The following is a 22,742-nucleotide window of genomic DNA, read 5'->3' on the forward strand; positions in this document are numbered from 1 at the left end:
GTGTGGCTGTCTCTGGCTGTGACTTTACGGAAGCAGCGCCATAGATTTGGGCAAACTCTGGTGTGTGAGAAATGTCAGCCCTGTGACTTTGCTGTCACACCCTGATCATGTGACAAGGACCCATGCTTGTGACTTTAGGTAGTGAGGAGTCCCTGGAAGGTCACTTAGGCAGGGATTGACTTTTCCAAGGCCTGCTCTGGGTCTAGAAGCCCTTATGAATGTGAGCTCATTTGTATTCTCCCAACAACAATGCGGCATTTTCCCAGGATAAAATGGTTGCTGAGAACAACACGGGGCATGATTGGAGACCCAGGACCAGGCTCTACCACTGTTAAGGACTTTAATCTCCGGAACCTCTCTAAGCCCGAGTCCTTTCTGTAGAGCAGTGCAGCACATGAAATTATACAAGCTGATCAGTGCAAACTTTCAGCTCCGTCTGAATGATTATTTTGTGTTGTTGTGTCCTTCACCTGCCCTGGCACCCTGGCTCACCCCCTCCTCCCTGGCTGTCCCCACAGATCATTACTGGGACTTCCCCACACACCACGTCCACAGCGAGTTCGAGAGCTTCCCTGAGAACCACTTCACGGAGCTGCAGAGTGTGCAGGCCCCGCAGCTGCAGCAGCTCTACCGGCACATGGAGCTGGAGCAGATGCACGTCCTCGACACCTCCATGCCAACGCCCCACGCCAGCCTCAGCCACCAGGTGCGTGCTGCTGGCTGTCCTCTGTCCCCAGGACCTCCAGGCCTGCGGTGAGGCATGGAAGCTTCACAGGAAGCTGACACAGGCTCTTACTCAACGTGGCTTCCTGCTCCACAGAACCAACGGCAGCTGGTACCCCAACGGCTCTGCTGACCTCCCGATTGACCTTATGAACCCACACCTTTATCTCACAGAGGATGGACAGACCCCATGGGACCCCCAGTCCCCAGCCGTCCTCTCCTACCCATTCCTGTTTGCGGGCCCTTAGGGTCCCACTGACCACAGTCCCTGTTAACTCTCTTCATGAAGCCAGCATCTGAGTCACTGAATGCTGGCCTCTACTGACCTCCGGGGTCCTCATTAATCTTCATTACTGCTCCAGGGACCCTAACCCCATCCAGTGACCCTGCCACCCCTCACTGACTTCTACCTCCCTTTCATTGATTCGTCACTCACTTCCTTATAACCAACTCACTGCTTCCCAGCGTCCCTCCATTCCTAGTCCACCATGAGGCCACATGTCCCCTTGGCATGCGTGAGAATAAAGCGTACCTGTACCTGCTCTAAACCAAAGGCTGCGGTGGGAAGGCCGGTAGGCTCAATAGCTAACAACCCGCTGCATCATGACCTGCATCCCTCAGTTTTGGTCCAGAGGAGTCTTCTCAGTCTTCCTGCCCCTGCAGGCCACGCCCCAGCACTCCCCTCACTCAGCCCACCCCCCCTGCAGCTTCCCTTCCTGACTTGTAACCCTTCCTTCCCTTTGCAGGTTTCCTACATGTCCCGGTCGTGCTTCCCCTACCAGTCCTTGTCCCCGCCCCACCAGCAGAGCTCAGATGAGGAGGAGGGCGAGAGGCAGAGTCCCCCATTGGAGGTGTCTGATGGAGAGGCTGATGGCTTGGAGCCTGGACCCGGTCTTCTGCATGGGGAGACAGGTAGGGTGCAGCCCCTGAGCCAGCTGGTCCTGGCTGCATTTACAACCCTGGCATATCCCTAGCTAAGGCCACCCAGCCGAGGAGCCATGTTTCAGCGCTGTGTGTGTGTGTGTGTGTGTGTGTGTGTGTGTGTGTGTGTTGTTGCGGATGATTCTCTTCTGCACAGGTCTCTAAGTCTGTGTTGGGAGTGAACAGGCATCTCCAAAGTGTGAGGGTCTGCGTGTGTACAGTATTATGTGAGTGTGTGAATGGAGACTGTGTGTGTATGTGAAGGCCTGAGTGTGTACGGGTCTGTGAGTGTGGGGCTTGTGAGCATGTGAAGGCCTATGATTGTGTGAGGGCCCGTGGATATGTGTAAGGTTCTGCGAGTGTGTGTGGGCCTGTGAGTGTGTGATGGATTGTGAGTTTGTGAGGTCTGGAGCACGCGAGGGCTTGTGAGTGAGAGGCATTTTGTGTGAGTGTGAGTGTGTGAGTGCCTATATGTGAGGGCCTCTGCATAGGCATGTGGATATGGGAGAGTAGATATAGATGTATGTATGTGTGGATACGTGTGACATGTAGATGCAGAGACACGTATACATAGAGAGGTGTGTAAGTGAGTGGGAGTCGGTCCGAGTGTGCTTGTTCCTACCGCGGTCAGGAGGAGCTGCTGGCAGGGTTCCTGGAAAGGCCTTGCGTCCGTCCACACCCCACCTGAGTGTCCCTCTCCCGCAGGCAGCAAGAAGAAGATTCGCCTCTACCAGTTCCTGCTGGACCTGCTGCGCAGCGGCGACATGAAGGACAGCATCTGGTGGGTGGACAAGGACAAGGGCACCTTCCAGTTCTCATCCAAGCACAAGGAGGCGCTGGCGCACCGCTGGGGCATCCAGAAGGGCAACCGCAAGAAGATGACCTACCAGAAGATGGCGCGCGCGCTGCGCAACTACGGCAAGACCGGCGAGGTGAAGAAAGTCAAGAAGAAGCTCACCTACCAGTTCAGCGGCGAGGTGCTGGGCCGCGGAAGCCTGGCCGAGCGGCGCCTCCCGCCCCACTGATCTCCCGCAGAGCCCGCCAGGCCCCCGGCCCCCGCCGGCCATAGCATTAACCCCTCGCCGGGCCCGGACACAGGGAGGACATTCCCAGGGCCAGGCAGGACTGGGGGCCCGGCCTCGCCCTCCCGCGCCTGGCCCGTCCCGCCTCGCTTCGCCTCCCACCAGGATTCTAGCCCGGCCCAAGGGCCACCTGGGCCTCGGACCCCACCAGAGGGTCAGCCTGGCTTAGTGGCCACGGTGCTTCCTTGGGAGTCTGGCGTCTTTGTATACTGATTGCTCTTTTTAAGGCTCTTCCTCTCCCCACCGCCCCCACCCATTAACTTCCCAAAGAGAAGTAAAATTATTCTCAGCTATTCTCCCAGCGCAGAGTCTCATTCAAGAGTTTGTGTGTGCCTGGTCCAGGGCGCACACCCTGTGCACAGATGTCTTTCTTCTCATTTGTGCAGAGGACATGTAGCCAAAGCTGGACTGGAGACATGGGGACCACAGACGCACTGAGGTTGTTCCTAGTGAAACAAGTCCCGGGGCTGTTAATCAGGAGCAGGGTCATACTGAAAGGCTCTCTGCAGCAGGGGGTTCAAGTCTCAGTGAAGCCGAATTCATGATCTCCTGAGTTAGAGGAGATAGCGGTGGGTAGACCACAGCAATAGCTCAGATGTTCTGATCGTATAGCACCTTTGAGGTGAGGGGCCCAGCAGCTCCCCATTTCTAGAACAGGAAACTGAGGTTCGCAGTAATTAAATAACTGGTTCAGTGTCACACAGCTGCGGAGTGGCCACACCGGGTCCATTCCAGGGCTGTCTATCCCTCCAGTGCATGCTGGAAGCTCCGCCTATCTGGAAGAGGAAATGCTTCAGTTACCGCCAAAGCTCCAGGCACCGTGCTGTATTCTGGTCGCTGTGTTTATGAGTCTAGCTTTTACTGATTAAACCACCTCTCTAGCTTAGCCACAAGACATTCTTCACAGGCTCCACAGGCAAACCCTTGGAGCCTCCTGCACAGCCTCTGCTTCAGAGTTTGCTCCCCCGGGCAGCACACAAGGGATGTCTGGGAACATCTTGCTTCATGCAGGTGGTGTAGGCATGGTGGCAGACAGGGAATGAGAAAATTTCCCAAAGCAGTCTGCACATCTCGGGAAACACACACCCCAGGGATGTGATTGTAGGGGGAAAGACCCCTGCACACCTCCTGGACCTGTGCATTCTTCGACTAGGGCTCCGTAGTCAGACTGCAGAGCCTCAAGAGAAGGCTATGGGATATGAGCTAAGGATAGCCCTGTGGTAGAGCAATGGGGTGTTTGTTCCTTCTTTCTTTCTTTCTTTCTTTCTTTCTTTCTTTCTTTCTTTCTTTCTTTCTTCCTTCCTTCCTTCCTTCCTTCCTTCCTTTCTTTCTTTCTTTCTTTCTTTCTTTTCTTTTTGCTCTTTTGTTTTTTTCAAGACAGGGTTTCTCTGTATAATATCCCTGGCTGTCCTGAAAATCTCTATGTAGACCAGGCTGGCTTCAAACTCACAGAGATCCACCTGCCTCTGCCTCCCAGGTTCTGGGATTAAAGGCGTGTGTCACCACCACCTGGCAGATGAGCAATGGGTTTTGTTGTTGGTTTGTTTGTTTGTTTGTTTTGAGACAGGGTTTCCCTGTAGCTTTGGAGCCTGTCCTGGAACCCTGTCTGTAGATCGGGCTGGCTTCAAACTCACAGAAATCCACCTGCCTCTTCCTCTGGAGCGCTGCCTGGTTGTTTTTTGTTTTTTATTATGTTCTAATTCATTTAGTGTGTGTGTGTGTGTGTGTGTGTGTGTGTGTGTGTGTGTGTGTGTGTGCACATACCACATCATGTATATGGAGGTCAGAAGACAACTTGCAGGGGTCAGTTCTCTCCTTCCCCCAAAGGATCCGAGGGATTGAACTCAGGTCACCTGGTTTGGCAACAGATACCTTTATCAACTTGAGTCATCTTCTTGGAGTCTCTCAAGCATCAGTCGTTTTGTTTTTTAATTTATTTAACTTTATTTTGTGTGCATTGGCTTGAGGGTGTCAGATCCCCTGGAACTGGAGTTATAGACAGTTGTGAGTTGCCATGTGAGTGCTGGGAATTGAACCTGAGTCCTCTGGAAGAACAGCCAGTGCTCTCAACCACTGAGCCATCTCTCCAGCTCCCAAGCATCAGTTTTTTAAAAACATGTTTAGATTTAAATATATATATATACACACACAACTGTTTTGCCTGCATTTATGTATGTGTACCATATGTGTTCCTGGTGCCTGCAGAGTTTGGAAGAGGTTGTCAGGTTCCCCTGCAGCTGGAGTTACAGATGGCTGTGAGTGAGGTCCCATGTGGGTGCTGGGAATGGAACCTGGATTCTCTGCAAGAGCAACAAGTGCTTTTAACCTCAGAGCCATCTCTCCAGCCCCACGCCAGTTCCCCGGAAGACTCAGGTAGGCATAGTGGTGCATGCCTGGAATAGCAGCACTTAGGAGGTTGAGGCAGGAGGATGGTCATGAGACCAACCTAGATTACATTAATAGCTTACACACACACACACACACACACACACACACACACACACACAAGAGCAGGCGGTATGGCTTTAAAGCGAAGCTGGGTGGAAATCATGGCTGGTGAGTTTCTATTACATAGAAAGCGCTTATGCATGGACCCCCTTGCTTGTGATGATACACAATCTACTCCCCTAGTGTTGTTTGATAGGGATCCCCATACTTTCCTTTTCTTCTCTGTAACACCTGATGAATCTGATGTGAATAAGGGTCCAGTCACCGGGCAAGAATGGTGGGAGTGGGGTGGGAAATGGGGAGATTCAGAATCTTCCGCCATCAGTCTTCGGTTAGTCCTTGTGCCGCCGGTGAGAGTTGGCTCTGCTTCTGCCTTGTACTTTGGAGCTCTTTTAGAGATTCCCATATGCTCACCTGCAGGCCTAGCACGTCCCTTGTGGTGACACTAGCTCCAGCTGTGTCTCCTCCGTGACTGACCCTAGAGTAAGTCCACCCTGGATCCCATGGTCCAAGGCCAGTCCCTGCCCCTTGTGCTGCAGCAATGTGTCTCGAGGCTCTGCAAGCCAAGAGAGCAGTGTCCTAGCCCGCGACACCTTCCCCCAGCACGTGTGTCCTTGACCCTCTAGCTGTGGGTGACACAGGCCAAGAGCTCATCTACAGGGTAGTTTTCTACTGGGTGGGTTCACAGACGGGGGTGGAGCTACCCCGGAGGTCCACAGAGGGTTGGAAGGGCGAAGCCATCCGATCGTGTTGGGGGAGGGGAGGGAAAGGCGGAGCCAGAGGACCAAGTGGCTCTATCTTCTCCATGGAGATACCTCAGCTGGATGGAATTTGTCTATATTTAGCAGGTGGCTGGCAGGAGGCAGATAAGCAGGGATGGGGAGGGGGCGGTTCTCATAAATAGTGAGAACACCGGGCACTGTTCAATCCTCCTTGGGCGGCCTTACCTGCTTGGTGCCTGGTGCGACCATTCTCAAGATGCCCGAGCCAGCGAAGAAAACAGGTAGCTCCTTGCACGGGTTTGGTTATGAACCCGGGGCGGTGGGTGAACATAGTTTGGGGGCAGGGCCCCCATGATGAGGATGAGGCCTCTAGGTCCAGGAAGGGACAGAATAGTCTTCTTGGGTCTCAGCTTCTTTCCCCATCCCTCCCATGCCGGGGCCACTGAGAGGTGACTTCCCTATGTTAGGAAGGACCCAGGTCAACAACCCATTCTATCTTGACCCATTTCTTCTCCAGCCAGGGTCCTCGATCAGGGAACCTAAATTTAAGCTGCCACGGAGCTGGCTCACTGAGCTTCTCAGCACCCTCTGGTCTCAGTTTCCAAATGTACAGTGTAGTGGGGTGAGGGGGCGATCCTTTCCAGCATGGTCTGCCACATGAACCCTAGGTACGTGCGCCTGACTCCAGATGTAGGGGGACATTTCCTCTTCTCTGAAAAGAACAGGCTAAGAACAGAGAAACTGTAGCCCGGTGCCTGGCCAGGCCTGCGCCCTTGCAGAGGTCACTGGGGGCAGGGATCCAACCCCCAACCCCCAGCCCCCTGCTGCTCCCAGGCAAGCATTATCTCAGTTGCTCATTCTTAGTCTGAAGTCCTCAGAGGACAAATTTAGCCATATTCCAAGTAGGCAGAGTGCAGGGGAGGGGAGTGGGGGGTGGAGGTGTCTGCCAAGGGCCCCATGGTGGGAGAGGGGGATGGGCTTTCCACCGGTGTTCCCGGACGGGAGGGAGAGGGGATCCAAGGTAGGAATGTCCTGTGTGGTTAGGGCTATAGACTCGGCTTTAACCTCCCCTCACCTGAGAAGTAGCTGTGGTTGCACCTACTCTGCAGAGTCGTCGGGGCATTACTGAGAGGCTCAGAGTGCTCTTACCACAGTCTTTTTGAGGAAGGGTGTCAGGGATGGGGTGCCAGGGAGCCCAGCCCCCTCAGTCTCCACCCGGCTCTTCAGTGTCAGCCTTCAACAAGAAGCCACGGTCGGTGGAGGTGACCGCGGGCGCTGCTGCCGTGTTCGAGGCCGAGACAGAGCGTGCAGGCGTGAAGGTGCGGTGGCAGCGTGACGGCGGTGACATCAGTGCCAGCGACAAGTATAGTTTGGCAGCCGAGGGCAAGCGGCACACGCTGACGGTGCGAGGTGTGGGTCCTGCCGACCAGGGTTCCTATGCGGTCATCGCCGGCTCCTCCAAGGTCAAGTTTGACCTCAAGGTCACAGAGGCAGGTAGGAGCTTGCTGACCGCTCCCCAGGGCTGGGACCTTAGCCGTAGCCCTGAGCAGGGAGTGACTCTGGCTGCTCGCCTTTCTGCCCTGGCTATTCTGTAAGCTGAAAATGCCCATCATTCCCCTCTTCTGCACCGAGATCTCTATGGCTTAGTGGTGGCTGCGGCCCTTTCTGAACCATGGGGGTGGGAAAACGTAAGGGCGACCTGGGAAGAGCTTTCTCTTGTAGCAGACCCACGGTGGTGTCACACCCAGACAACGACTTTGATAGCTATGTGCGTTGGCGGGGAACCCTAAGAGCCTGGTGGTGGGGTGGGTGCTGGGTCAAGGCCAGAGTCTGGAAGAGGGCAGCAGATGGAGCTCAGAGCTGTTCAGAGCAGAAATCTGGACATGGACCAGGTGGGGTGTGGGGGTGAGAGGAGGAGATGCAGGCAGTGTCTCTTCTCGGTGCGAGCCCAGTGGCTGAGAGCATCTGGGACAGCGCCTCACAAGTGAGATGCATCTTAGGCACCGTGGGACATAGGTCTGATGTCCGAGAGAGGGTGTGTGTGGGGTCCCTGGTTAGAAACCATGCCACACCCCCACCTCAGCCCCTCCGGAGAAGGCTGAGCTTGCAGTTGCTCCCACCCCTGCAGAGGCCCCTGGAGCCCCCAGAGAAGTCCCGGCTCCAGCCACTGAGTTGGAAGAAAACATCTCAAATCCTGAAGGTGAAAGGGACTGGGCAATGTGGGACAGGCCAGTGGGAGGAGGGTGTCCCAGGACCGGTCTCAAAAGCCTTCTTTCTCAGGGTCAGCCTCAGTAACCCCGGAAGGCTCAGCCCCAGGGAGTCAGGGAGCCCCTGATGACCCTATTGGCCTTTTTCTGATGCGGCCACAGGATGGCGAGGTGACTGTGGGTGAGTGGAGGCTTCTGCGCTCAGGGGTGTTCTGGGAAGGAAGCCCCAGAGCACCCCAAGTTCAGCCTGTCGCCTCTGTCCTACAGGGGGCAGCATTGTCTTCTCAGCCCGTGTGGCTGGGGCCAGCCTCCTGAAACCACCTGTGGTCAAGTGGTTCAAGGGCAAGTGGGTAGACCTGAGCAGCAAGGTGGGCCAGCACCTGCAGCTGCACGACAGCTACGACAGAGCCAGCAAGGTAGGACACCTGGTCAGGGCAGGCCGAGCCCGGAGTGCGGGGCAGAGCCGGGGTGTCCAGCTGGACCAGCTGTACACTGTACAACACAGCTCCTAAGTCGGCCGTCTCCCTGGCTCTCGAGATGTGGATTCTTTCTGTACTTGCTCAGAAGCTCTGTATGTGTTAACCCTGAGAGGCGAGGTCGGCGGGCTTTGCCGCTCCCGTTTTCTTTAGGAATGCAGGGCCTCTTCTCCCTGACTTCCTTCACCCCCTGCCCACAGGTCTACCTGTTCGAGCTGCACATCACAGACGCTCAGGCCACTTCTGCTGGGGGTTACCGCTGTGAGGTGTCGACCAAGGACAAGTTTGACAGCTGTAACTTCAACCTCACAGTCCATGGTGAGAGAGGCCCTGGGGTCTGATCTGGTCTTATGGTCTTCAAGGGTCCTGGTCCCTTGGGCTCGTCTATCTCCTAACACTAAAGAGGGTGACTAGCCATGGCTAGCAGAGCTGACCACACGTCCCGTGCCAATCACCCGGGGTGTGAACGACATCCGTGCTTCCAGGGTCTGGGAGGCGGGGAGGCAAATCGAGGGTAGGTCTGTGCTTCGGGTGTGTGCGTGCCTGCCACACAGCGTGACTGTGGACGGGAAGGCGGGCGGAAGCTGCCGTGGAGAGGTTGGGATGGCAGATTTGCCTCACTGGACACGGAGCATGCGACAGGTTGAGAAGGTCGAGTCCTGTGGCCCCCTCCAGGCAACCCCATCACTTCATTCTCTTTGTAAACAGAGGCCATGGGTTCTGGAGACTTGGACCTCAGATCAGCTTTCCGCCGCACGTGAGTGCCTCTCTTTCCCCAGTGCCTGGGGAGGCCAGCATGAGAGGGTCGAGGCCACGTGAAGTTTAGATAGGGACATGCGGGGGTCAGAGCTGACGTCTGTGAGGGGCAGAGACAAAGCAGCTCCCGGGTCATTGAAGACACTGTCTAACCCCACAGGAGCTTGGCTGGAGCAGGTCGGCGAACCAGGTACCCGTTCTTGTCCTCGTCTGTCCCGTGCATAGACTCCAGGTGTCTCTGCGATGAGTGGGCGCCCCATCTGGCTGTGTCCCTTCCTCCTATTCCATCCCACCCCAAGCCCTTCTAGCTCTCCCATGAAGCCTCATGGTGTCCCCTTTCCGTAGTGACAGCCATGAAGATGCTGGGACTCTGGACTTCAGTTCCTTGCTGAAGAAGAGGTAGGTCCTTGGGTCACACCTTCTAAGGGCAGGGAGTAAGACATGGCATTGAGCTTCCCAGCCATGTGGCCCTGCATGAGATGAAGCTGCTTTCCTTGTCAAGTGGGAGGACCCCAGTGTGGAAAGGAGTTTTGTCCTGACATCCATTCTTGGTGTACCACCTCAAAGCCCCATATAGTCCACAGCAGATCATTTCCGTAGATTCTAAGGACCCCAAGAAGTTGGAAGAGGGCCCCCAAAGCTGGAGCCATAGGGTCCTGCCCAGCCCTGACTTCACTTCCTTCTTTCCCTGTCTCCCTATCTGCCCTTCATGACTCCTGCTGCTGCTCCTGCCCAGAGAGTAAGGAATGGGTTTGGGGGCTCTGAGGGCAAAAGGGTGTTGGCTTTGGGGATGTACGCACTCTTTCTTCCGGGTTTGGTGAAACACACACCTCAGAGTGACACTCCTGAGGCTTGGGTGGCCCCCATACTCTACCAGAAGAGTGGGAGGCCTGCCCTGAAGGGTAGCGCACAGTAACAGGAAGAGGGAGGAAGCGAAGGCCCTGGGAAAGACCCCAGTCTTGGCAGGAGGTGCCCAGACTTCTAATGCGTCTCTGTCTTTCTTCCTCACCTGGAGCAGCAGTTTCCGGAGGTGAGTATCCAGGGAGCTGCAGCAAACCCCTTGGCCTGTAGACCGGGAGGAAGGGGATGGAAAAGAAGGGAAGGGAGGAGAGGGAAGGGAAAGGGGCAGAGGCAGGCGCTCACCCTGTGCCCCAGGAAGGGACGAGGAGGGACCTTCCTGAGCTTCCCGGTGGGCTGTGGGGCGCAGGGACTCGAAGCTGGAGGCACCTGCTGAGGAGGACGTGTGGGAGATCCTGAGACAGGCACCGCCCTCAGAGTACGAGCGCATCGCCTTCCAGCACGGAGTCACAGACCTGCGAGGCATGCTGAAGAGGCTCAAGGGCATGAAGCATGACGAAAAGAAGAGCACAGGTTAGCCCTTCCCACGCGTGGGGAAGGAGGCCGTGCCAGCCAGCTCCCAACACAGGACAATTGCTGGGCCAAGAGCGCCACACAAAAGCCTGCAGGGTGGCCAGAGGGAGCCCTTGGGGACTAGACAAAAAGTACCAGTTAAGCAAGAAGGTAGGGCATGTTTTACATAATTACCTAATTTAATTCTTGCAACAGCACCACCATTCAGTGAGTAATATCAGTTCACTTTGATAAGGGAGGAAACTGAGGCGCAGAGTCCCAAGGAACTCCCTCGAAGCCCCAGAGCACTGGGCACCAGTGTTCCTCTGCAGCCGTCTCCAGGCCTAGCCTGAGGATGTGAGAGCTTGCTCAGTCCTTCAGCTCTGTTTTTACCAGCATGGCTGCAAGGGAAGGCATTTGTGAGGTGGGCCTGGGCTCCAGACTCCTTACCACAGATCAGCAGCTAGTGGCCTCCCTGAGCCACACTCTGTCCCTGTAACCCGAGACCTATGACAATGGCCTTGAGGACTGGGCAGTGACAGTACTAAGGGAGGGAAGCCGGTAGGGATGAGGCTTGGCACTAACGAACGGAGGCGCATGAGTCACATTCCTAGTTCTCACGACAAGCTCGCGGGACACCTCTAACCCTGCCCAAACCTGAGCGGTTAGAAAGAACCTGAAGGAAGGCAGGGAGGAGACAGACAAAGGGATGGACAGACAGAAAACAGAGATGAGAAGGCAGGGGCACCACAGAAACCCAGACGGTGTGGCAGGGACACACAGCAGGGAGAGGGAGATGGAGGAAGCTGTGGCTGCTGCCTGGGGGAAGTGTGGACGCTGGGCGTGGCTGGGCGTGGCTGGGGACACCTGGGGGTGGCTGGGCTGAGGTGTGGTGTTCAGCCTTTCAGAAGAAGCTGGAGCCTGCTTACCAGGTAAACAAGGGCCACAAGATCCGGCTTACTGTGGAGCTGGCCGACCCGGATGCTGAGGTCAAGTGGCTGAAGAACGGACAGGAGATCCAAATGAGTGGCAGGTGTGGTGGGGCGGGGCGGAGTCCTGGGCACTGGGGTAGGGCACAGCTGCACCGCCCTGTCTCTTTTTGTGAGAGCTCCCTGACTCTGGCTCCTGGTTCCCATTTGCATCTCCCCCATCCCCTCCCCATCCTCAGGTTCTAATCCCAGGACGTTTGACCTAACCCGTGTCTCTTTCTCTGTCTCTATCACTTCCTTCTATGCGGAACACGGCAACGGCCCCTTCCGTCCCACAGCAAGTAAGTCTCCTTCTCCACAGCTTGAAGCAGGCATGAGGTCTGCGAAGGGCACCAAGCCAGGAGGCATTTCCATGGCCCTCCTGATGTGCTCTGTGTCCTGTTCAGGTACATCTTCGAGTCCGTTGGTACCAAGCGCACCCTGACCATCAGCCAGTGCTCACTGGCTGATGATGCAGCCTACCAGTGTGTCGTGGGGGGCGAGAAATGCAGCACGGAGCTCTTCGTCAAAGGTGGGCCGGGGACCAGAGGCACCCTGGGAACAAACGAGGCCACGGGGAAACAGCCCTCACGCTGCTCCTCACTGCACAGAGCCCCCGGTGTTGATCACACGGGCCCTGGAAGACCAGCTGGTGATGGTGGGACAGCGTGTGGAGTTTGAGTGTGAGGTATCGGAAGAAGGAGCCCAAGTCAAATGGTGAGGGCAGGAGAGTGGGTGGGAGGCGGGGCTGGAGGATGGGGACGTGGGTCCAGAAGAGACGTTGTCCCATGTCTGGTAGGCTGAAGGATGGGGTGGAGCTGACTCGCGAGGAGACCTTCAAGTACCGGTTCAAGAAGGATGGGCAGAAACACCACCTGATCATCAACGAGGCAACCCTGGAGGATGCGGGACACTACGCAGTACGCACAAGCGGGAGCCAGGCACTGGCTGAGCTCATCGTGCAAGGTGAGGGCCCCCAGCCCAAGTCTGACCGGCCGCATGGAGGGAAGAGGCTTCGGGCCAGTCTTTGATACCCTGAGCCCCATCTTCCTATCTGTAAAATGGGTGTGCTGAAGTGAGCACTACAGGGTGTGTGTATGGGGGTCAGGTAGGCCTGGTCCGTGTCATCCTGAACCCGAGTGTAGGCATACATGAATGTCACGCAAATGCACATACCTGACCAGGCGCTGCACACCACTGCCTGCGAGCCCACAATGTCCCCACAAAGGTCCACGCGGCATCCACACTCCTCATAGGCTCTGTGCATTCCCTAGAGAAGAAACTGGAGGTATACCAGAGCATCGCAGACCTGGCAGTGGGCGCCAAAGACCAGGCTGTGTTTAAGTGTGAAGTTTCGGACGAGAACGTGCGCGGCGTGTGGCTGAAGAACGGGAAGGAGCTGGTGCCTGACAGCCGCATAAAGGTGTCCCACATAGGGCGGTGAGTGGAAAAGAGGCTGCGGAGGGAGGCAGACAGTTCATGGTGGAAAGAGAGAGAAAGAAGAGGAAGACGTTAGCAGTCAGACATGAGAGGAACCTCACAGGGCACAGGTACAGAGGCAAAGGGTGTGGAGACACACAGGGCCAGGCGCCCTGCCATTGCCCCAGCTGTGACAAGGCCAGGCAGGAGGCCACTGAGGAGGCGGTGCTGGCTATCCAGAGCCTCTGGGGGCCGTGCTGGGCTCCAGTTCACAGAGATTACCCAGATCGGCATTTGCCTGTCTCCAAGGCCCCCGCCATGGGGATGCCCCCGTGCAGACATCACTTCTGCACTGCTGACCTCAGAGGACACGTGAGGCAGCTGGAACACACGAAACCAGACAGAGAAACCGCATTTTAAAATGTCAGGACCTCAAGGAGCTAGGGTAAGACTCAGTCCCCTGTAGTTGGGGGTGTGTGGAGAGAGAGGTCAGGGCTGTGCGACCCAGTAGGGGTCCTTTGAGTTTTCGCTGCCCTTCAGGGTCCACAAACTGACCATTGACGACGTCACACCTGCCGATGAGGCCGACTACAGCTTTGTGCCTGAAGGGTTTGCCTGCAACCTGTCTGCCAAGCTCCACTTCATGGGTGAGCTAGCACTGTGCGTGTGCGCATGCATGTGTGTGTGTGCGTGCTCATGTTCAAGCGAGTCTGTGTATGCTCATGCGCAGCTGGGGGCAAGCCCAGGGTGCCCTGTGGCTGGGCCCTCCCCTTCTCTTACTGTTCCTTGCTTTTCTTCTCTTTCAGAGGTCAAGATTGACTTTGTGCCCAGGCAGGGTGAGTCTCGGGGCTCTTTGTGCCATCTCAACTTTGTCTCCTTCCCCACAGCTCAGCCCAGCCAAACCCCTCCCACTCCAGACCCAGGGATGGCAGAGACCTTGGAATGCTTGGGGTTTCTATTGCTGTGACAAAACACCGTGACCCAAAAGCAACTTAGGGGAGGAAAGGGTTTACTGGGCTCACTCTTCCACACTGTAGTCCATCACTGAAGGCAGCCAGGACAGGAGCTCAAACAGGAGGCAGGAGCTGATGCAGAGGCTGTGGGTGCTGCTTACTGACTTGTTCCTCATGGTTTGCTCACCCTGATTACTTACAGAACCCAGGGCCTCCAGCCCAGGGAATGGCACCACCCACAATGGACTGGGCTCTCCCCATCAACCACTAAGAAAGTGCTCTATGGGCTGGCCCTCATCCCGATCTTATGGAGGCATTTTCTCAGTAGAGGTTTCCTCCTCTCAAATCACTATAGTTTGTGCCAAGTTGACATATGTAGCCATACAACCCAACTCCACCACACATAGGACGATCATAATCTCTGTGACCTCGAATTTATGCATGTGCACATTTGTGTACGTGAGGTGGATTTATGTGCATGTGTGGGGGTGATGTGGAATCCAGATTCCACCTTGGGTACCAGCACTCGGGAGGCAGAGGCAGGCAGATCTCTGAGTTCAAGGCCAGCCTGGTCTACAGAGCGAGTTCTAGGACAGCCAGAGCTACAGAGAAACCCTGTCTAGAAAAACAAAAACAAAAAACCAAAAGATTTAATCAGGCATTTCAGAATCCTAACTCAGGCTAATTTCAGATGAGCTCAGTCCAGGGCTTTCTCCAGCTCAGTGCTATTTAAAGTGAGTTCACTCAATATTGTTAACTCATGTGACAAAGTGTTCTTGACCACCTATTGGCTCAGAAGGTGAGCTAGTGTGTTGAAGGCCCCAAAATCTTGAGGTAAAGGCTTTCTTGGGCCTGTTTAACAAAAACTTTCCTGACTTGTGTGCCACCCCCCTTTTCTGGTGGGACATCTGGTATTCTCCCAGACACAGTGGGTAAGACGTGGTACTTGGTGACCAGAATGTTATAGACTTCCCTAAGAACTTTCAGGACACGGTTTTAAGTTCTAGATCTCGTTTGATTGGCAGTTACACAGGCTTATACATTTGTTCAGAATCTCATGGCTGAGCCAGTGAGAAAGCTTAGGGAGGAAAGGTTTTCCACACATAAAGGTGGAGGGAGAGCAAAGGCTGATCCCACAAAGTAGTTCTCGGACCGCATGCTCACCGTGCGTGCCCCTCCCCCACATGCTCACCGTGCCTGCCCCTCCCCCACATGCTCACCGTGCATGCCCCTCCCCCACATGCTCACCGTGCATGCCCCTCCCCCACATGCTCACCGTGCATGCTCCTCCCCTGCCACGCATGTGCACACACGGTGGTAAGACTCCGGCCTAATGGCACATGCTGTGATCATAATGGTGGGTACCACCCTGAGGTGCGATCTGCTCTCCATGTCTTCCCATCGACCCTGAACAATTCACAGGAGGCTGAGGCAGAAAGATGTAGTTTGAAACTAGCCCTGGCCAACCTAGCAAGACTATGTTATCTATCCATCCATCTATCCATCCATCCATCCATCCATCTATCTATTTTTGAGGCAGGGTCCCTCTATATAGTTCTGTCTGTCCTGGACCTCACTCTGTAGACTAGGTTGGCTTCAAACTCCACCTGCCTCTGCCTCCTGAGTACTGCGATCAAAGGCGTGTGTCACCACACCCTGATGAGACACTGTCTTAAAACAAAAACCCTACATGACTAACTATGCTGAAATTTGTGCTTTTTATTGTATATGAAAGAAATGATAAAAACCAACAGGCAGGGACATGAGATTCGGGCACCCACCTAGTGACCTGTGTCCCTCTTCTGCCACATTTGTGGGCCTGGACCCCTTCCTTTGTTCTGAAGTCTGCTCCTCCATGCAGAACCTCCCAAGATCCACTTGGACTGTCCCGGCAGCACACCAGACACCATTGTGGTTGTTGCTGGGAACAAGTTACGCCTGGATGTCCCTATTTCTGGGGACCCTGCTCCCACTGTGATCTGGCAGAAGTCTGTCACTCAGGTACTGTGGTCCCTGCCTCGGTTTCCCTACGTGTATGACGGATGTGTGGGACCAGATGAGTGCCAAGCTCAGCTCCATTCTCCACCCCACCCCGTCACTGGGAGCGCAGAGGCCTCACTGACCAGGAGGCAGAGCGTGGTGGAGGCATGGAAGGAAGGCTGACTCAGCACTCTACCCCTAATTCCAGCCTGTTCTCTCCCCAGGGGAAGAAGGCCCCAGCTGGGGCTGCCCCCGGTGCCCCGGAAGACGAGGGTGCAGAGGAGGAGTGGGTGTTCGATAAGAAGGTGAGGCTGGAGTCAGGTGTGGCTCATGGTCCTCAGTCTTCTCTACACACGCAGTGTCCACCCTGAGGAACGGCATACGTAGGGAGAGGCCTGACAGACCCTGCACCAACGTGTTGGTGTTGATTTTGCTAGGAAGTCACTGTAACTGGGATGGTTCCTGCATCCCTGCCTTTCTTCTTTTTATTAATAATTTTTCCTTGTTCTTTTCGTTTTTTTGGTTTTTCGAGACGGGGTTTCTCTGGGGCTGTCCTGGAACCCGCTCCATAGACCAGACTGGTCTCGAACTCAAAGAGATCCGCCTGCCTTTGCCTCCTGAGTGCTGGGATTAAAGGCGTGCGCCACCAACGCCCGGCAGCATATTGAAAATTTTGAACTAGTCACTCTCACAGTGTAGTTCCCACCCAGGCTCTGCCCTCACCACTTCCTGTACTGAACTCCCCTCTCACTGAAGGACTGTACAGGCTCACGCCTGACTCTCGCTCTTTCAGCTGTTGTGTGAGACTGAGGGCCGGGTTCGTGTGGAAACCACTAAGGACCGCAGCGTCTTCACAGTTGAAGGGGCAGAGAAGGAAGATGAAGGTGTCTACACTGTCACAGTAAAGAACCCCGTGGGCGAGGACCAGGTCAACCTCACAGTCAAGGTCATCGGTGAGGCAACTAGAGGCCCAGGCGGGAGAGCACAGGACACCAGGGCGTGTCGGTCCATTCACTCATTTACTCAACAGTTATCGCAGGGCCCTCTAGAGCAGGCCACGGTGATGACTGGAACCTTTATTATGGCTGAGAGGAGCCCTGCTTGAAGGGGAGACGGGTGTGTGGCAGTGTCACTGTCTGTGACGTTGATAGTTCTCTGGGAGAAATAGCATGGGGTAATCACCGAGGGCTGAGTGGGGTCAGGAGGATGCAGCTGATTGGAGCTGGTCCACGAGGTGCAGACAGACAGTGTGCAGCCGTAACTGAGGCGGTGGATGCTGACATGACATGCTTCTGGATTGCTCTGGCTCTGGCGGCGGTGGGAGCAGATGGCTGTTACTGGTTGGGGTGGCGAGGAGAAGGGGTGAGCAGTGTTGTCAGACCCTGAGCTGGACATAGCTGACGCGGTGCCTCTTCCTCGCCAAGACGTGCCGGACGCTCCTGCAGCCCCCGAGATCAGCAATGTGGGCGAGGACTCCTGCACTGTGCGGTGGGAGCCGCCCGCCTATGACGGTGGGCAGCCCGTCCTGGGTGAGTGCCAGGGCACAGGGACAACCATGGGCAGCTGCCACCGAGCGGCTGGCCGGGCACAGACCGAGCTCTGTCTCCTCTCTCAGGATACATCCTGGAGCGCAAGAAGAAGAAGAGCTACAGGTGGATGAGGCTCAACTTCGATCTGCTGCGGGGGCGGAGCCACGAGGCCAGGCGCATGATCGAGGGTGTGGCCTACGAGATGCGAGTCTACGCAGTCAATGCCGTGGGGATGTCCAGGCCCAGCCCTGCCTCTCAGCCCTTCATGCCTATTGGTGAACACGCTTGACCCCCAGCACTCCTGGGCCAAGGGGGCAAATGGTAGCCCTACCCTTGCAGAGATAGGCGGCCTCAGCGTCAGGCCTTTGCATGCCTGGGCTCTGGTGCTGTCAGGGGTTAGGTAACCTACATTGTCCTGCAGATGAGGAAACTCAGGCTGGACAAGTTAAATGGCCTCAGGGTCACCTCACTGATAGAACGGACACTCTGGTGAATGCTAGTCCCATCCCTCCACGATTTGAAACAGGATTTTACTCATGTAGCCCTGGCTGGCCTGGAACTCTCTATGTAGACCAGGCTGGCTTCAATCGCAGAGATCCACTGCCTCTGCCTTCTGAGTGCTGCAATTAGGCATGTGCCACCTGCCCCCACCTCCACAAGAGGGCGGCAGACCCCCTAGAGCTGGAGTTACAGGAGACGGCGCCACCATGTGATGTGGTGCAGGGAACCGAACCTGAGTCCTCTGCAAGAGTCAATGCATCAGGCCCAGCCGCCTTCCCTTTTTCCAAGGAGCTACTTTCTAGTTTGTGCCATTCACCTAATCACACATCGCCAGGACAATCCCACGTTTCATACTGGCTTTTGGCTTCCTTACACTTCTCGCACCTCCTACGCCGACGGGCGAGTCTTTTCTGCATCCTTGTGTTCTCTCGCTCCTTTTTTTGTGTCCCTGTTTTGTAGCTGCTCTTGGTTTATAAGTCAATCCCGAGACACGGCTTTTAATGCAGGCCAAATGTTGCTGGACACGCCTGGGAGCCAGCAGAGGGGAAGGCCTTCCTATGAGACCAGCGAAAAGCCAGGTCCTGGTCATGCGTGTCAGTCACCCTGCGTGGTGCAGTCTCGCTCACTCACACCCTCTCTGCCTGCCTCTCTCCAGGTCCCCCCGGGGAGCCAACCCACCTGACTGTGGAGGATGTGTCCGATACCACAGTCTCACTCAAGTGGCGGCCCCCGGAGCGTGTGGGTGCAGGCGGCATGGACGGCTACAGCGTGGAGTACTGCCAGGAAGGCGGTGAGAACCCCGTCCCTGGGCCACCCCAACACCCTGCTGGGCCCTGGGGAGCCCTCAGAAGGTGGGGGTGAGGTGCGCTGTGACGTTTTGACGCTCTCTCATCTATCCCCACACCCAGCCTCCGAGTGGGTGGCCGCTCTGCAGGGGCTGACCGAACGCACTTCGCTGCTGGTGAAGGACCTGCCCACTGGCGCACGGCTGCAGTTCCGAGTGAGGGCGCACAATGTGGCAGGACCCGGAGCACCTGTCATCACCAAGGAGCCTGTGACAGTGCAGGAGATACTGCGTGAGTACCCTTCAGCTATGAGACCTGCCACTGATCACCCGTTCCCAATCAAGGAGACCCTGTCAGAGGCATGGGTTTCAGTGGGCACCGGCAGGGGCATGGGCAGAAGGCACCAGGAAGAATACAGGCCATGGCTGCCGTGTCCTGGGGCTCAGCTCCAGCACGTAGGTAGTGTCTACGGAACTGAACAGTGAGGCTTCTCGGGGGTCAGAGTGATCCGGGATCCCCTTCCTCTTCTTCTGTTGTGGTTTTGCTATTGTTGTTTGAGACAGGGTCTCTCTGTGTAGTCCTGGCTGTCCTGGAACTTGTAGACCAACCAGGCTGGCCTCAGACTTACAGACTGCCTCTGCCTCTAAGATTAAAGGTGTGTGCCATTTGACTTGGCTCATCCTTCTGCTCCTTACCTCAACAAAAGTAGAAGGGTTGGTTCTCCAGGTTGGAAAAGAGTGACAAATTTAAACAGCACTGGGCAGGGAGTCCAAAAGCCTAGAATAAGTTGCTTACCCTCTTGAAGTGAATCTGGGCATGGCGGCATATGCTTGTAATCCCGGCACTTGGAGGTGGAGGCAGGAGAATGAGAGACTTACAGCCAGTCTAGGCTTTATGAGCTCCTCCTCAGAAACAAAGCAAGGGGCTGGAGAGATGCTTAAACAGTCAGGAGCACTTGCTGTTCTTGTGGAGGACCAGAGCTTGGTTTCTAGAACCAATATGCATGGGTCATAACCATTCATAACCCCAGTTCCAGGGGACTGGGACTCAATGCCTTTTTCTAACCTCTGCAAGCAGTAGGCACATACACACACACACACACACACACACACACACATGCAGACAATATGCTCATACACATAAATACATCTAAAAAGATGAAAACCACATGCATACAATGAAACAAAATGATAGAGCTATCCGGAGGCTCAGCAGACAGCATCTAGTGCTGAGCACCCTGGAGTTTGATGGGGTTAGGAAGGTCCAGCCCAGGGCAGCTTTCTTCTCAGCTACAGTGCTCTGGGCCCTACCTCAAGAGAGAATGGACCTGGGGGATCCTTAGAGCTGGGGCTACAGAAGGGTCCTTATTAAACTGCCCCTTTTCCACCCACAGAACGACCACGGCTCCAACTGCCCAGGCACCTGCGCCAGACCATCCAGAAGAAGGTGGGGGAGCCCGTGAATCTCCTCATCCCTTTCCAGGTAGGTTGCTCCCATCCATGTCCCAAGGGTGGAACCACAATGGAAGGATCTCATGGGGGCTGTGCACCCTGAGGCTTCAGGACCACAAACAGCTGGTGTAGTGCCAGTCCTTGCAGAGAGACAAGCTCAGGGTTGGGCTGGTCGTCCTCCCTCAGGGCAAACCCCGGCCTCAAGTGACCTGGACCAAGGAGGGGCAGCCCCTGGCAGGTGATGAAGTGAGCATCCGAAACAGTCCCACGGACACCATCTTGTTCATCCGGTCTGCCCGCCGCACCCACTCAGGCACCTACCAAGTGACAGTTCGAATTGAGAACATGGAGGACAAGGCCACCCTAGTCCTACAGATCGTGGGTATGCAGCCCCTTTCAACACACTTGTCTCCTGATCTTGAGCCTGGGAACCCAGCTCAGAGCCCCAGCAGAAGGCGGCTGTCGGGGGAGGGGGACTTCCCATAAGCTAGCATCCCCCTGCTCCTGCTCAGGTAGCTTCAGAATGTGCAGTGATCCAATCAGATCTTTCTCCTGCAGACAAGCCAAGTCCTCCCCAGGATATCTGGATCATTGAGACTTGGGGTTTCAATGTGGCTCTGGAGTGGAAGCCACCCCAAGACGATGGCAACACGGAGATCTGGGGTTACACTGTGCAGAAAGCCGACAAGAAGACCATGGTGAGTCTGGGGTCCTGGGCCTCCACATGCTGTCCTAGGTCCAGCAGCCCTCCTGTTGCTTAACGGATTAATCTGGTTTCCGCCACAGCAGGGGTGGAGGCACAATGGGTACCCAGGAAAGGCAAAGGTCCCTCAAAGAGCCCCCTCCTTTACATCCCCCAGGAGTGGTTCACTGTTTTGGAGCATTACCGTCGCACTCACTGTGTGGTATCAGAGCTCATCATTGGCAATGGCTACTACTTCCGGGTCTTCAGCCATAACATGGTGGGCTCCAGTGACAAAGCCGCTGCCACCAAGGAGCCTGTCTTTATTCCAAGACCAGGTGATGCACCCTCACTCCCACTGTGGGGAAGCTGGGGAAGGGAAGGGAGCTTAGCTGGGGGTGACCTTCCTAGTACCGAGACTTGTCACCCACAGGCATCACATATGAGCCACCCAAGTACAAGGCCCTGGACTTCTCTGAGGCCCCAAGCTTCACCCAGCCCTTGGCAAACCGCTCCATCATTGCAGGCTATAACGCTGTCCTCTGCTGTGCTGTCCGGGGCAGTCCTAAGGTAGGGACTTAAGGTCCTGGGCTAGACTGACAGAAGGCTAGTGTCCTAGGCTCCCTTTGGGTGGTCCTCTCCCTAGCTTGTTTATTGTCTTTTCTCTGTCTCTGGGTATCTTCCAGTCTTCCCTTTGAACTGGGCCTACGCCCTCATTGTTAGCTCTGTGTTCACTCTCAGTCCTGGGCCGAGTCTGTGCTCCCGTGGGAACTTGGACTAGTCCCTCTGAATTCCCACCAACTCCCCCATCACCTGCGACGCTTTCCTTCTCTCCCTCTGTTTCCTTGACACACAGCCCAAGATTTCCTGGTTCAAGAATGGCCTGGACCTGGGAGAAGATGCTCGCTTCCGCATGTTCAGCAAGCAGGGAGTACTGACCCTGGAGATCAGAAAGCCCTGCCCCTATGATGGGGGTGTCTACATCTGCAGGGCCACCAACCTGCAGGGGGAGGCACAGTGTGAGTGCCGTCTGGAGGTGCGAGGTGAGAAGCCGGCTGGGCCAGGAGGGCTTGGGAGAAAGCAGGGCGGTGCAGGGACCCTGGGCTGGGCTCTGCTGGACCAGCTCCAGCAGCACCTCAGGCTGCTAGCGCACTGGCCCTGGCATGCTCAGTGGGGCCCGGCTTCTGGAAGACTAGACAGCCGCATGCGTGTCTCCTTTCCTCTCACAGTTCCTCAGTGACCAGGATGGTTTCCCAGAGATGACTAGGTATGTATTCCAGCCCACCTGACCCAGCGCCTAGGGTGGCTGTCAGGAGCACAGGGGGCCTCGGTTCACCCACAAGGCAGCCTGTGTTACAGGTACAAATGGATGCCAGCCCATGTGCCAGAAGTCCAGAAGGGAGTTGGAGGAGCAGCCTTTCTGTTACTGCAAGTGTTTGTGTGCTCTTCTTAGGCTGGGAAGGACTGGACAGCAGCTATACCAGGGAGGTCTGGTGGACTCTGCAGAAGCTGACTTCACAGCTCCCAAGGAGAGCTGTTAACTTTGGGGGTCTTCAGAAATGGTGACTGGGGACAGGCCCTTCTGGCTGGCTCATTGTATAAGGCAATAAAAGCCCAGTGCAGTCACAGAGAGCTGATGTTTCCTGTCTAACGCGCTCATCTCCACAGGCATGTGCTGGATCTCAGCAGGCACGCCATTTTCCAAATCAGTGTCCTGTATTTGTGAGACAATAACTGGCACTACAAAGGGTGTCAGGCTCCCCTCCACCCCACACGCCCCCATATTCAG

General features: G+C 55.8%; 2 protein-coding genes across 8 annotated transcripts in view; both read left to right on the plus strand.

Annotated features, from left to right (window-relative positions):
* Positions 1-3,019, plus strand: part of Spi1 (Spi-1 proto-oncogene) — a 32,945-nt gene extending 29,926 nt beyond the window's left edge. For both annotated transcript variants that reach the window (XM_021231955.2, XM_005064938.4), the window contains exons 3-5: positions 519-706; positions 1,470-1,635; positions 2,350-3,019. In XM_021231955.2, coding sequence (XP_021087614.1) covers positions 519-706; positions 1,470-1,635; positions 2,350-2,669 — 674 coding nt within the window. In that variant the 3' untranslated portion in view covers positions 2,670-3,019. The remainder of the gene's footprint in view (positions 1-518; positions 707-1,469; positions 1,636-2,349) is intronic.
* A 3,013-nt stretch (positions 3,020-6,032) lies between these two features.
* Positions 6,033-22,581, plus strand: Mybpc3 (myosin binding protein C3). Of its 6 annotated transcripts, none has more exons than XM_040745757.1 (35): positions 6,033-6,177; positions 7,124-7,390; positions 7,980-8,096; positions 8,177-8,284; positions 8,371-8,519; positions 8,780-8,897; positions 9,288-9,336; positions 9,496-9,525; positions 9,681-9,734; positions 10,072-10,074; positions 10,354-10,365; positions 10,543-10,706; positions 11,586-11,718; positions 11,953-11,955; positions 12,061-12,185; positions 12,265-12,370; positions 12,453-12,619; positions 12,928-13,093; positions 13,613-13,719; positions 13,879-13,908; positions 15,887-16,026; positions 16,230-16,310; positions 16,799-16,958; positions 17,430-17,534; positions 17,621-17,809; positions 18,691-18,825; positions 18,944-19,111; positions 20,214-20,302; positions 20,458-20,653; positions 20,830-20,969; positions 21,132-21,291; positions 21,387-21,523; positions 21,810-21,996; positions 22,183-22,220; positions 22,301-22,581. In XM_040745757.1, exons 1-34 carry the CDS (start codon positions 6,153-6,155, stop codon positions 22,191-22,193), a joined length of 3,831 nt encoding a protein of 1,276 aa, XP_040601691.1. In that variant the 5' UTR covers positions 6,033-6,152; the 3' UTR covers positions 22,194-22,220; positions 22,301-22,581. The 6 variants fall into 6 exon arrangements, with proteins under 6 accessions (XP_040601691.1, XP_040601690.1, XP_040601688.1 ...); XM_040745756.1 differs by lacking the exon at positions 6,033-6,177 and having other exon boundaries at positions 6,931-7,390; positions 22,301-22,312; positions 22,407-22,581; XM_040745754.1 differs by lacking the exon at positions 6,033-6,177 and having other exon boundaries at positions 6,931-7,390; positions 22,407-22,581.
* Positions 22,582-22,742: the final 161 nt, after the last annotated feature.

Source organism: Mesocricetus auratus, unplaced genomic scaffold (genome assembly GCF_017639785.1).
Source record: "Mesocricetus auratus isolate SY011 unplaced genomic scaffold, BCM_Maur_2.0 Super-Scaffold_100004, whole genome shotgun sequence".
Classification (NCBI taxonomy): Eukaryota; Metazoa; Chordata; class Mammalia; order Rodentia; family Cricetidae; genus Mesocricetus; species Mesocricetus auratus.

Bases quoted from the DNA above. Each gene is read 5' to 3' on its own strand.
- Mybpc3 (XM_040745756.1), top strand. From the start codon at position 7,075: ATGGGGTGCCAGGGAGCCCAGCCCCCTCAGTCTCCACCCGGCTCTTCA. The intron at 20,654-20,829 runs GTATGCAGCCCC...TTTCTCCTGCAG, and splicing joins CCTAGTCCTACAGATCGTGG to ACAAGCCAAGTCCTCCCCAG. The intron at 21,292-21,386 runs GTGATGCACCCT...TGTCACCCACAG, and splicing joins TGTCTTTATTCCAAGACCAG to GCATCACATATGAGCCACCC.